Raw genomic sequence first — 14533 nt, forward strand, 5'->3', positions numbered from 1 at the left:
AAAAGGCTAACAAATCCAGTTTCTTAGAAACATTTAATAGAGACTTATGAACAGAAGCCATGTCTGTGTCTCAGGCAGCAGCAAGACAAGATGGTGTATCCCTGTGCCATTGCACCCCCAGACTCAGGGCTTATATACCATAGAAAAAGCGTGACTTGGAAGGAATAGGTAGGACAATTGAAATACAATAACATCAAAGCTTGTTTTGACCTAAAGTCAGGTTTTACAGGAAGTAGGTGCTCTTGCACAAGCCATGATAGATAAAGTAGGTATCTTAGAGGCCTTCGCAAAAGTAAGATTAATCAGATATCAATACGGTGGATTAGTATGCAACATGAAGTTGCTTTGGCCTCAATGTCACTCACCACTGCAAATCTTGTTTTCCCGGATTTATTATCATCTACAATAAAAGACCTGGTCTTTTGGCATAAAAACTTGGTATATGTAAAGAATACATATACATAATATATGTACATTAAGAGCAATAATATAATGAACATCCATGAAGTTACCACCCAACCAAGAAAGAAAATGTCATTTGTTTACCTCTATTCATAACTTCTCATCCCGTTGCCCTGCTTCCTGCCCCACTCAGCACAGATCACTACTGTAAATTTTGTGTTTATCTTTCTTTTAATGTAAACAATTGTCTGGATGACAGAACCTTGTAGAAAATAAATAAAATAAAATATAGTAAATTTATAAATTTATTTTAATAAAAATAAAATAAAATATAGTAAATTTAAAAATAATTTAAATAAATTATTTTATTTATTTATGAAATATATAATAAAATAAAATATAGTAAAATTATATAATAAAAATACAATAAAATATGGTAAATATAATAAATAAATAATAATAAGTAAAATAAAATATAGTAAAATTTAAAAATTGTTGTTATAAAATATGTATGCATTCAAAATTAAGCATCCACAATTTAAGTAGTTATATGCTACTATATTTTCACAACTGTATCTTTTACTGTTTTAATCCTCCAAATTTCTTATTCCATTCTGCTGTTAAAAAGCTATTATTTTTATAGTAGGAAAAAAAGCAATACCATGATCTGTGCTGCCACGGGCTTTCTTCTAATGGCTCCTGGTACAAAGGCACAAAATTTTCTTTATGGCCTGCCTAGGAGTGAAATCACTGGATTGTGTGGTATACAAATGTTCTACCTTTTAAGATAATTCCCAATGGTTTTCCAACATGATAGTACAAATCTCCTTTTCATGGGGTCCGATTGTGAGACAGTGAGTTAGTGCCAGCATAAGACACAGGCCAATGTCAGTATAAGCAGAAGCCCTGAAGTAGAGAAGAGAATGCTGTTCCTGACAGATGCAGAAATAGCAACATCAGAGATCCAGAGCTATTGCTAGGTCCTGAAGATATTCCAGTTGCTAAGGTTGGCATTGGGTAGGACTTCCAGTAATGTGTTGCATAGAAATGGTGGTATTCAGCATTGTTTTCTCCTTCTCAATCATAGGAGGAAAGCTTTTGTCACTTTAACATAAAGCATGTTATTTCTGGTAGGTTTTTTCCTACATTAAAGAAGTTCCCAGTGAATACTAGTTTCCTGGAGGATTTACTTTTTGAATCAAAAAATGGATATTGGATTTTATCAAGTGCTTTTTCTGCATCTATCAAGATTATTATAGTTTTTTCTCTACTTTTTGCTACTAATGCAGTGAATTACTTTATTTTTCATATGTTAAAGCAACATTGCATTCCAGAATACACCTAAATTTATGGTGTTATTTTCTTGAGGATTTCTGCATTTATATATATATGAGACAAACTAGACTTCAATTTTTCTTTTTTGAAATCTCCTAGACAGAGTTTGATATCAATGTTACACTGGCCTCATAAAATGAATTGGATGTTTTCTGTTTTTCCTATTTTTGGGGAAGTTGTGTTTAAGGTGTTAATGAGTCTTCCTTAAATGTTTGTAAGATTTTATTATTGAGTTCTTCTGGGGCTGGACTTTTCTTTGTGGAGGTTTCATTTTGTTTTTGCTGTTGTTTTATTATAGACTAAATTTCTTTAACAGAAAGTAGACTTATTCAGATTTCCTATTTTCTCCTATATCAGTTTATACATTTCATGTAAATTTTCGAAGGTATTGCAATAAAGTTGTACATAATATCCTCTTATCATTTTAATGTGTGTAGAATCATGATGTTGATAATATTTACCTTCTCTTTTTCTTTTATCACTCTTGCTAGATATTTATAAATATTATTAATGATACAGGAGTTAAGAAGAAATTAGGCAGATAGTAAGGGTACGAAAGTCCTGGGTAAAGTTTTCCTTTTAATGCAAAGCAGCCCCAAATTATTTTCTTTTCTAACAAAGAGCTGCCTGTAAAATCGAGCTGCAGACATAGATGCCAGCAGTTGTGCCAATCATGTTCAAGATGGCAGCTCCATCTTCCCTTCTTTTTGTCAGCCACGCCTATTGTAAGGAGCAGACAAGTTGGCCCAAGTCAACTGGAAACCCATTTGCATAATAAAGTTAGGGTGGGGTAGCCAGCCTTCCCTGTACAATATGTAAATGTCATACCTGATCGAACCAATCTGTAAGCCCTATGTAAATCAGACACTGCCTCCTCAAGGCTGAAGATAAAGTCCAGCACATCTGCCACCAGCACGCCTTTCATCTGGGCAGTCTCCCTCTCTCACTAGAGAGAGAGCTGTTTTCCTTCCTCTTCCTTTTGCCATTAAACTTTTGCTCCTAAACTCCTCCTGTGTGTCTATGTCCTAAATTTTCCTGGCACAAGACGACAAACCCCAGGTATTTACTCCAGACAACATAGCCACTTCATTAGTACTGGTTTTCCTGGTGTATTCTTGTTTTCAATTTCTTTAATTTCTGTTCTCTTCTTAATTTTTTCCTTTATTCTAGAATCTTTTAGTTTAATTTGCCATTTTTATTCTAATTTTTTTAGATGAATACCTACATAATAAATTACCAGACTTTCTTCTCTTCCAATATATGCATTTAAAACTGTAAGTTTTCCTCCAAGCACTGTTTTGGCTGAATTCCACAAGTTTTTATGTGATAGTTTCATTGTATGTACACTAAATCTCCTCAACATACAATTTACCCATGTAACAAACTTGCATGTGTACCCCTTGAATCTAAAAGTTGGGGAAAAAGTAAAATATAAAAATAAATTTGCATATTCCTAATAGCTAACGATATTGACCATCTTTTCATGTGTTTTTTTGCCATTTGTATATCTGCTTTGATAAAATCTCTTTTCAAATCTCTTATCCATTTTTAAAATTTTTTTGGGCTTATTAATGAGCTGTGTAAGTTGTTTATATCTTCTAAACAAGGCCATTTATCAGATATTTAATTTGCAAATATTTTTTCCCACTCTATAGTTTGACTTTTAATTTTCTTAACCATGCCTTGAAGGCTCTCCCTCTGGTATCATGCTCATTCATTCATTCATTCATTTAGCCATTTGTTAATTCAGCCATTCATTCATTCATGCAGCAAATGTGTGTTTGGTATGTACTAGGTATTGCAGTGCAATAAAAAAGTTTTCAAAACCTTTTCTCTCTTTCCATTCAGAAAATGACCTTGAGTTAACCTTCTAACATTGTTTCCCTGGAAATGTGAAATGCTGACTTCATTACTAGTCAACATTACTTACGGCAAAAAATGATGCCTGACCGGAAACAACATCAGCACTGGGAGGACAGAGAGTGAACCTTAAAGATTTGGTGGGAAGCCATAGCTTTGGGGCTTCCCTGAGGATATTGATCTTGTAATGGGTATATGCGTCATGTGGATTGCTAGTAGACACCACCAGGGAATAAATACAATATTATGGGGCAATAGACCTTCTAGGTAAGGGTGGTATCTTCACCCACCAATGTGATCCCTTCTTTAAACATGGGCTATTACTTGGAGGGCTAGAGAAGAAAATCCTGGACTGTTGTCTGGACTCCTGCTGATGACACACCTGATGCTGTCCTTCTATCATCTCCTACCCATGTCCTGTAAAGCTGCATGAGTCTGATGCCACAAGTCCAGTTAAGTCCATGAGTATAACTGGCTAGCTGAACCCAAGACCACTGCTTCTGGTCAAGCAAAGTGGGTGATTTATGCTTCCAGACATTTATACAGAAAGATGCATGATCCAAAGAGCCTGTTTGGTCTCAGGTACCTTACATTCTAATAGGAAGAGTCAGAAGACAAATAGATTTAAAAATCATGCCAGGTGGTAGTGCTCTGTTGAAAATCAAGCAGCAGGTGGAAGACAGAGAAGGACAGTGAGGAGACGTTGACATTTTATGTAGAGTGCTTGGGCAGGTTCTGTGAAAAAGTGACATTTGAGCAGATATTTCAAAGAAATGAGGCAGCAATCTATGTAGATATCTGCAGGAGAACATTCTAGTCAGAGGAAACAAGTGTAACAGTCCTTGGCAGAAACGCCCTTAGCATGTTCCAAAAGCAGCAAGGCAGCCAGTGTAAAAAAGCAAAAAGATGAAGAAACGAGGCCATAAAGTGTGTGGGAAGCCAGACCTGATAGTTCTTTGCAAGCTACCTGAAATGAATGGGAGGTCTTGGAAGTTCTAGGCAGGAGGCACAACAGGAGCTGCTGTGTGAAGAGCAGGCAGTGAGATCAAGAGTGGAAGCAGGGAAACCAGTTAAGCTGTTGCAATAATGCAAATGAGAGACCATAGGGATGACAATTAGAATGTCGCACGGCAAGTGGTGAGAAGTGGTCAGATTTGGAATCTGTTTTGAAGGTTGGGTTTGTTTCTGGTTGACTTTTTGATATGAGGAAAAAGAAAAAGGAGTCAAGATCAAGTATATGTCTTGTGGTATAAGTATCCAGTTAAATAAGTTGCCACAACTTGAAATGTGAAAAATTGAAAGGAGAATTTGAAGGGATGGGACATCAAGAGTCATTTTTGCACATTTGTTGTAAAACACTCTTAAGACATCTAACTAGAGATGTTGTATAGTTAGATGTAAAAGATTCTGAAAAGTTTGAGAATAAGGTGTAAATTTGGGAGTCATGATGATACAGACAATATCTGAAGTCAAAGAAGGAGTTCAAGGACTGGGCCCAGATACTCAGGAATTGTTTCATTTAATTGAGCATAAAAATTTCAAGGGATTTACAAATCTTTCAGGTTTTAATTCTTAAGAAGTTCATGATTTGCCATTAAAGTGTCATGACACCAAAGGTTCTACAAAAAGCACATATGGCACACACAAACTGACTTTGTTTTGCATATGGGCAACTAACAAAAAGATAACTCCAAAAATGCAGTGTTGGACAAGGATCTTAAATTTTTTTTTTTTTTCTCAATTTGCTTCAAAGAAAAAGAAACAACTTTCATTCTAGAATGCTTACATTTATGGCCAAATATAGTCTACATAAAAATGAACTATTATTCAACCCAAAACATTTTGCCTAACTTAATTTTTGTTGTCTCCATCACCTGTTATGAAACAAAAATAAAGTGTGTATACATGTCATGGGGTCATCATGACCAAAGTGATTTAATTTATATTCTTTATAAAAGCAGTCAGAAGGAAATCTGCTTACAACCAACATACTTAGAGTCAAACATAATCAGGTAAAAGTTCTCAGGATACACAAAGAAAGAGCTTCCAGTGTTTGCCTGAGAAGCAGGGAACGTAGGTCTAAGAATAAAGAAGTCTTACTTTTTACTGTATTGTATTCTCTTTGTGCTCATTGTGCATATTTGCCCCTTTTCAGGAAAAATATTATCTGGTAAAAAAAAAAAATAAAGTTTAGTTAAATTAAATTAAAATCAAGCATAAGATTTGAATGGGAGTGGAAATATTGAGGTCATCAACTACTAAAGAGCCAAGAATTCCCAATGACTTCTACTAAGTCCCAACACTGCTACTGCTTTAGGTTCTAGTAACCATTTTTCCCCTTTCTATTGCCCCTTTAAGACAACTTTATTGCTTTAGGTTCAGTTTCCCCCCAACCACCAATTTTTTTTGTTTGTTTGTTTGTTTTTGTTTTTTTGTTTTTTTTTTTTACCAGAGTCTCCCTCTGTCACCAGGCTGAAGTACAGTGGCACAATCTCAGCTCACTGCAACCTCCGCCTTCTGGGTTCAAGCAATTCTCGTGCCTCAGCCTCCCAAGTAGCTGGGATTACAGGTACACACCACCACACCCAGCTAATTTTTGTATTTTTAGTAGAGATGGGATTTCACCATGTTGGCCAGGATGGTCTCAATGTCCTGACCTCATGATCTGCCCACCTCGGCCTCCCAAAGTGCTGGGATTACAGGAGTGAGCCACCGCGCTAGGCCAAGCTAATTCTTTTATACCCTTGCCAGCATTTTCCCCCGCTTTTATTAGCCCCAGAAATGCAAGCTTCTAAGTAGCAGATTAAGAACATTAGAGAACATAAACAGTTGAAAGATTATTATTTCATACAACATACAATTAAAAATAAAAGTGACATGAAGCAAATATATAGAGAAATTTTAAAACCAAACAAAACATACATGTATGGAGATATTTACAGTTTCTTTCTAATTACCATATTATTCTTTTGGGGACCTTTTTTTTGCAAAATGCTTTAAGTACCTGCTTAACAATCCATTACATATACCAATGCCATTAAAGTCTTTATCTGAGCATTATTTTCTCTCTCTTTCCTATATCTTTTCCCTTTGCTTAGTCTCTAGTATTCAGTACAGATTCTCTCATGCGCCTCGTCCTGGATAATTATTTGTCAGAGAGCTAAGGGAGAGCTCTTATCACCCATGCTATATGAAAACAGCCATCTGCCAATCAAATGGTATGATATAGAGCATTAAAAATGAGGAAAATATTGGCTGGGCACCATGGCTCATGCCTGTAATCCCAGCACTTTGGGAGGCCAAGGTGGGTGGATCACGAGGTCAGGAGATCAAGACCATCCTGGCTAACACGGTGAAACCCCATCTCTACTAAAAATACAAAAAATTAGCCAGGCAAGGTGGCGGGCACCTGTAGTCCCAGTTACTTGGGAGGCTGAGGCAGGAGAATGGCGTGAACCTGGGAGGCAGAGCTTGCAGTAAGCCAAGATTACACCACTGCACTCCAGCCTGGGCAACAGAGCAAGATCCTGTCTCAGAAAAAAAGAAAAGAAAAGAAAAGAAAATATTCCACATAAGTATATAGCAGATAAACTAGCTTATCTCCACCAGCTGATTAGTTCAATTATTGAGTGATAATATATTTATTTATTTTTTTTAGGAATCCTGATATGAATCATAAATTTAAGGCATGGACTGGCTTGTTCCTCCCCGCCGCCTTGGCTAGAATGCCAAACATATTTGCATTAGATTTCCTCGTTTTTTCAAATTTTCAAGATAATTGTTTTAGAGCATCCTTGCTGACAGCTCATGTCTCTTTTTTCTGTAAAATCTTTTTGCTCCATTCTGTGAATATTGGATAACATGGGGTCTACACAATCGAGATGTTATGGAAAGTTGATTGTGACACGATGACTTTAGCTTTGCTGTTCTTTTCTCAGAAGTATTTCCCCAACTCCAGTTCTACCCCTTGATGTTTATATTTGGATGTTGTTATGGAAAGGGACATTTTAAATTTTAAAGCATATAAAATGTTTGTGAAAGCTTCTCTGTCTCTTTCTCTTTCTCTCTCTGAGCCAGAATTAGATTAGAACTTGGCCAGACTCCTATGACAGGGGGCTTTTATGAGACAAAATCTTCCAGAGTATTCCCAGTAAACAGTCTGTATATTTCTTTAAGTTAGAAGAGAAACTCAAAAACTGTCATAGCTACATATTGTCTAGATTCTGGTTTTCATGATAGAACACATCCCTGAATCTTTTCTATCAGATTTGGCCAGTTTTTATTGAACATCCAGAGAAGAAAAGCCCTACGCAGACTCATTTTCCCCTCAGAAATCACTTGTTATGCTCCAAAATGCAAAGGGAAGATTTTTTTCTTTGTAAATAACATGTATGTATATAAAGCATTTTAAAACTAGGACTAAATATTTTTTGTAATTAGAAATAAAATTTGGTGACAATCCAACATTTACAGGGGGAAGTTTCCTTTAACAGACCTTTTTTCCATAAAATATATAACTATAACTTACTTATTATTTAGGAAACAATGTATTTATTTACATCAGAGAATATTCTTTCTTTGCTTTAAATTGGCTTTATTAAGTTATTTAATCTGCACAGTTGGATATGTTTTAACCTATGTATACACCTGAGAAGCCATCTCCACAATTAACATAAAGAATATATCCATCAATCCCCAAAGGTTTCTGGTGCCCCAGTGGTAATCCCTCCCTCTTGTTCCATCCCACTGGTGTCTCCTTTGTCTTTAGGCAACCAATGATCTGCTTTTCTGTGATAGATTAGTTTGCACTTACTAGACTTTTCTATCAGTAGAATCATACAATATGTATTCTGTTTAGTCTGAGTTTTTTCACTTAGAATAATGATCTTGAGATTCATCCATTTGTTGCATGTACCAGTAGTTCTTTCCTTTCTATTGCTGAGTATTATTCTATTGTATGGACACACCTCAATTTGTTCATTCATTCACCTGTTGATGAACATTTAGTTTTGGGCTATTATAATTAAGCTGCTGTGATATTGTTCATTACTCTTGGGTAAATACCTAGGAATGGAAAGGCTGGGTTTAAGGAGGTCTATGTTAACCTGTAATGAACTGCCAAACTGTTCTCATACATAGTTGTACCATTTTCCATTCCCACCAGGAGTTTGGTTGTTCCATATTCTCACTAACACACAATATCACCTTTCTTTATTATGGCAATTCTGATAGATGGGTTATCTTAAGGTGGTTTTAATTTACATGATGTTGAGCATTTTTTCATATGCTTACTTGACATCCGTAAATCTTTGATGAAGTGTCTATTAAATCCTTTGCCTATTTTTATTGGAGTGCTTATTTTCTTATTTTCTTTTTTTTTTTTTTCTTTCTTTTTTTTTTTTTTCCAAGCCAAACTGTATCCAGCTTTATTAAAGATACTTTCCATAAACAATCATGGTATTTCAGGCAGGACATGGGCAGACAATCGTTAACAGTATACAACAACTTTCAAACTCCCTTCTTCAATGGACTACCAAAAATCAGAAAGCCACTATAAAACCCAATGAAGTCTTCATCTGATGCTCTGAACAGGGAAAGTTTAGAGTGAGGGTTGACATTTCACATTTAGCATGTTGTTTAACAACTTTTCACAAGCCGACCCTGACTTTCAGGAAGTGAAATGAAAATGGCAGAATTTATCTGAAGATCCACAATCTAGAAATGGAACCATGCTGTTTTGACAGGTGCCATCTCAGTGGCATCACTGGAAAGTCCAGATTGCCTGACACACTGGTAACCACTGACTAGGGGTCAGGTCCCAACAGATGTCTGGGCTTAAGGGAGTTAAGTCTATGCTGAAAGATGGAAAGGGAGAAGAGAACATAAAAACAAATTTGTTTTTCCATACCACAAGGCTTTTGTGCCAAGGTGGCCATGTGTGTCAAAGTAGAGAATCCCTCCTCCTGGGAACCAAGAGGAAGTCTCTCAAAACTAGAAGGGAAAGGTGTTTTCCCCACATCAATCCAGCTTTGGAGACATTCTATTAGTGACATATGCCCCTTCCCCCAAAAACAACAATGAAGTGTTCTGTGTGCTAACAACATAGCTTTAAAAAAAAAAAAGTAAAACAAAATTCTGCATTTTTATAAAACTTGATAAAAAATAGTATTTCAAACTGTACAGTCACCAGAAGTACACAGTTATCAAAAATGCACACACTTCACTTGGCATCTCCAGCACCTTCAGCTTTCTGTGCCTGGTCTGTTTTGGCATCTCCGTTTTCTGCAGGGTTATTCCCCTCCTTGCCAGCATCAGCTTTTCCCTTTTTCCCTTTGGGTACCTTCTCTCCCTTCTTTGCAGGGGCCTTTTTAGGCTTGGGCTCTGGCTTTGGAGGAGCAGGTTTAGCAGACAACCTCGCGGATCTTCTCTGTGGTTCGTCCTTCACCTTGGCTTTATCTCCTTTAGCATCCCCTTCAGCCTTTCTCTTGGGCATGGTGGCGACGGCGGCGGGACGTAGGTGCTGGACGCGGGATGCAGCGCGCGCGGGCTTTGGTCGGTCCGGGGGTCGTTCTCGCCTCTTCTTCTTCACACTGCTCCTATTTTCTTATTTTCAAGCATGCAACATTTTTTTTTTTTTTTTTTTTTGAGACAGAGTTTCACACTTGTTGGCCAGGCTGGAGTGCACTGCATGATCTCAGCTCACTGCAACCTTCCCATCCAGGGTTCAAGAGATTCTCCTCCCTCAGCCTCCTGAGTAGCTGGGATTTAGAGGCATGCACCACCACACTTGGCTAATTTTGTATTTTTAGTAGAGACAGAGTTTCGCCATGTTGTTCAGGCTGGTCTCGAACTCCTGACCTCAGGTGATCCATCTGCCTCGGCCTCCCAAAATGCTGGGATTACAGGTGTGAGCGACCGTGCCAAGCCAGCATACTTTTTATATATTCGGAGTAGACGTACTTTACCAAATACGTGTTTTGCAAATACTTTCACAGTCTTTGGCTTACTCTTCATTCTATCAAGAGTATCTTTTGAAGATCAAAAGTTATTCGTTTTGATGAAGTCTAATTTATTCGTTTATAGGTGATGCTTTTGGTGTTGTATCTAAGAAATATTTAGTCACCATCTTTGATGTCATATCTAAGAAATCCAGGATCACAAAATTTTTTCCTTAAAATTTTACAGATTTAGGTTTTATATTTAGGTCCATGATCCCTTTTAATTTTTGTATACTGTGCCAGCTATGGATCAAAGTTTATTCATTTGCACACAAATATTCAATTATTCTGGCACCATTTGTTGAAAAGACTATTTTTTCTCCCCTGAAACTGCCTTGGCATCTTTGTCAAAACTTAACTATTTATGTGTGAGCCTATCTCTGAACTCTGGGTTTCATTAATGTATCTATTTCTACACTAATACTGCAGTGTCTCAGTTACTATAAATTTATGACAAGTCTTAAAGTCAGATTATGTATGTCTTTCAATGTTATTATTTTTTCCAGCATGTTTGAGCCATTATAGCCCTTTCACATTTCAATGTAAATTTTAGAATCAGATTGTCAATTTCTACAAAAATGCCTGCTTGGATTTTGATTGAAATTGCCTTGAATTTCTAGGTCAGTTGGGGGAGAAATTACATATTAACAGAATTAAGTTTCCAATCCACGAACATGGTATATCTCTTTAATTATTAAGGTTTTCCTTAATTTTCCTCAGCAGTGTTTTATATTTCCAGTGCCAACACAGTGCCTAGAATCCAAGAGTAATTTTACTTTTTGGTATATTGAACCACTGTAAACCTATCACAAAGGAAATCTAACTCTATCTTCAACTTTTAATAAAAGTGTAAAATGTACAGCACTCTGATAAAATTATTCCAATTACTAATACACATTAACAATAATACCATTTATACTTTTACATGACTTTATACTAATTAGGTAAGATTTGCTTAGACAATCTTGGCGAATTCTCAAATCAATTTTTTTTTTTGTCTTTGGTATCATTGCTAAATAGGTTTATGTTTTTTATTCCCTTTTGATCTTGTTCTATTTCTGATCTTGTTTCTCTAGAGGAGCTGGTATAGAATCAGTATTTCTTTAAATAATCTCATTGTTAATTCTCCCTTTCTGTATTCTGATAAACTATTCACATTCTCACCCATTCCTTTTCCTTTATCCCACATAGTTCCTACTTTAATAAATAATCCAATAATTGCTTATTATTAGACTGCACTACTCATCTGATTCATGACACAAAGCTTAAGTCATGACCTATGGTACTACTTTTTACTAGCAGAGGAAAGAGGAAGTTGGAAAAAATTTATATCAAAAATGTTTTAATTTAGTATAAAAACTTTAAGCTTTGAATTCCAAATTGGAAACCCAATAAAAGAAAAAAGACTACAGGGTGATTTTAGGCCTCTCATGACTTGCTGACAAAAAGGGTTAAAGTTAGGATTAAAGTGTAGAGATAGACCTGAAAAACAGATCATCTAAAATATGTAGTTTTTTATGCTGTAGTATATTTTTTAAAAGGTTTCATAATATAAAGCAGAAATAAACAGAAAGAAGCCATTAAACAAACAGTCAAGTTTTGTTTATTTTGAGCCTATTAAGCAAAAATCAATTTAATTTTAAAAAGAGTTTATTTTATCTTTGTGTTCTTTTAATTTTAAAGACTTTATGATATGGTTTGGCTGTGTCCCCACCCAGATCTCATCTTGAATTCCCACATGTTGTGGGAGGGACTCAGTGGGAGATAATCGAATCATGGGGGCAAATCTTTCCCATGCTGTTCTCATGACAGTGAATAAGTCCCATGAGATCTGACAGTTTTAAAAAGGGGGGTTTCCCTGCACAAGCCCTCTTGCTTTGCTTGCTGACATCCATGTAAGACATGACTTGCTCCTCCTTGCCTTCTGCCATGATTGTGAGGTATCCCCAGCCATGTGGAACTGTAAGTCCATTAAACCTCTTTATTTTGTAAATTGCCCAGTCTCAGATATGTCTTTATCAGCAGCATGGAAATAAACTAATACACTTTACCATAAAATTTTATTGTTTTCCTTCAACTAGTTTTAGCTATCTTACTGAATAACCGTTTTTATAAAATGAAATCTTGGGCCAACAAGATGAGCACCATCTTACTTTAAAGAATTTACTCCCAGCTGTAACTGGAAATCTTTACTGTCATCTAGAGATAGTGATAACATATTACAGGAGAGAAACACAAATCTGTTTAAAGTATTTGACAGTGGATATAGTTAACTATAAAATGCCATCATTTTCTATAATCCAAAGTGGCATCTAAAGTTATATGGCAAATCATTTTTACTCCTGATCAGTGTGTACGAGATTCTAAAAGCACCTCAGCATCAAGGCTTAGTTATTTCCCCAGCAATGGTAAAGATTTTGTCAACTAATCAATCAATTAAGGGAGGAAGGAAAGGGAATTCAACAATTTAGTCTTAAAAATGAGTACATTATAGTTTTACATGAAGGAAAAACTAAAACAGTGTATCTTAGAGCATAGTCCATGACCACCTTTATCAGAATTATCTGAGGGGACTCTCAAATCTGCATTTTTATGAAGCTCCCCAGTGGTTATTATCATATCATAATTTGAAGCTCATCATTCTGAAATTTTTTGCTTCAACCGTTAGCAAATAGAAAAAGAATAAGATTCTTCTTATAGGGGGTATACAATGCACAATAAACAAGAAGGGAGTTAAAGGAAGAGAAATCTGTGTGGCCTGCTATCAGAAAGTGTAAATGAAAATACATAATGTAAGCTGAAACTTAAGAGAAGAAATTGCTTCCTTTAGATGTCAGAAGCAGAATATAAGAGAACAGAGAGAAGGAGGCATATGCCTGTTTGGGGAAAGGTATGAGAAGAGAATAACCACAATTTTATGTAAGATACAGCTTGGGTAACAGTGGCAATTAATATCGAACCAGTGAGGTGAGTCACATAGATCACATAAGCATGGCAAGGGAGCTAAGCCTTGATATGATATTTTTCTTCTTAAATTTGATGGTGATATGATAAAAAAAAAACAGTTTAAAGATTTGCTGTGGCAATGATCAGATAATGTATATATATATATACACACACACACACACATATGTATACACACGCAGTCATATATATGTATATATGAATAGTAATGGGAAAACAGAGACAGAAAACTTGGCCAAATAACAGCTTCAGAAACAATAATATGGAAAGAGAGAGACTTAGGTGCAGAGTATTAGGGCCCCACTGTGGAGACAGAATGAATGTGAGAGAAACTTTTAACTATTTCCATCCATTATTCCTTATACCAGAGAAGATAACCAAGAATGTACTTTTTCTCCTCATTCCAATTAAAAGGAAAATAAAAACAGAACAAAATTCAAATGGTTAATTTGTGTTATTATTCATGATAAATAACTCCAAATATTTAGCAGCCAAATGATTTCACGAAGATTACTTTTCCATTAACAATGTCAAACTCGGAAAGAGTCTTTGTCGTATAAACAGAGTATTGCATTAAAGTAATACATATTCCAACTTTCTATTCACTGCCATACTCTACTTTAACAATGCAAATTTTTACTCATGAATTAGCACACAGCACATAACATTATGTCCATCTTCAGTACTCCAGATACTAAAAATAAACACATTCTGGAAGACTTAGTTTGCTTATTACATGCATGTCTAAGGGAGTTGCTGGCCTCATAAAACTGACTTTGTCACCTGTCTTTCGTTTTAAAGAAGTTTACAAATTCACTGTATTGTCACTGGAGTAATAACTGTTGCTATTTTATAGTTTTGTGATTTGATGTCACATATATTTTAGAAACTTTTCTCCTGAAGAAGAATTCTAAGGCCAACACACTTAGAAAACATTGAGAAATGCCTTGGGAAATCATTACCTATGCTTGAGG

The 14533-nt window shown here is 35.8% G+C and overlaps 1 protein-coding gene across 1 annotated transcript; it reads right to left on the minus strand.

Moving 5' to 3' along the window:
* Nucleotides 1–9007: 9007 nt before the first annotated feature.
* LOC115893909 (non-histone chromosomal protein HMG-17) lies at nt 9008–10190 on the minus strand. Its single transcript, XM_030919303.1, has one exon. The coding sequence runs from the start codon at nt 10088–10090 to the stop codon at nt 9818–9820; it is 273 nt and encodes a 90-aa protein (XP_030775163.1). The 5' UTR covers nt 10091–10190; the 3' UTR covers nt 9008–9817.
* Between the last annotated feature and the right edge of the window lie 4343 nt (nt 10191–14533).

The sequence above is a fragment of the Rhinopithecus roxellana genome, chromosome 2 (assembly GCF_007565055.1).
Source record: "Rhinopithecus roxellana isolate Shanxi Qingling chromosome 2, ASM756505v1, whole genome shotgun sequence".
NCBI classification, from domain to species: Eukaryota; Metazoa; Chordata; class Mammalia; order Primates; family Cercopithecidae; genus Rhinopithecus; species Rhinopithecus roxellana.

Bases quoted from the DNA above. Each gene is read 5' to 3' on its own strand.
- LOC115893909 (XM_030919303.1), bottom strand. From the start codon at position 10,090: ATGCCCAAGAGAAAGGCTGAAGGGGATGCTAAAGGAGATAAAGCCAAG.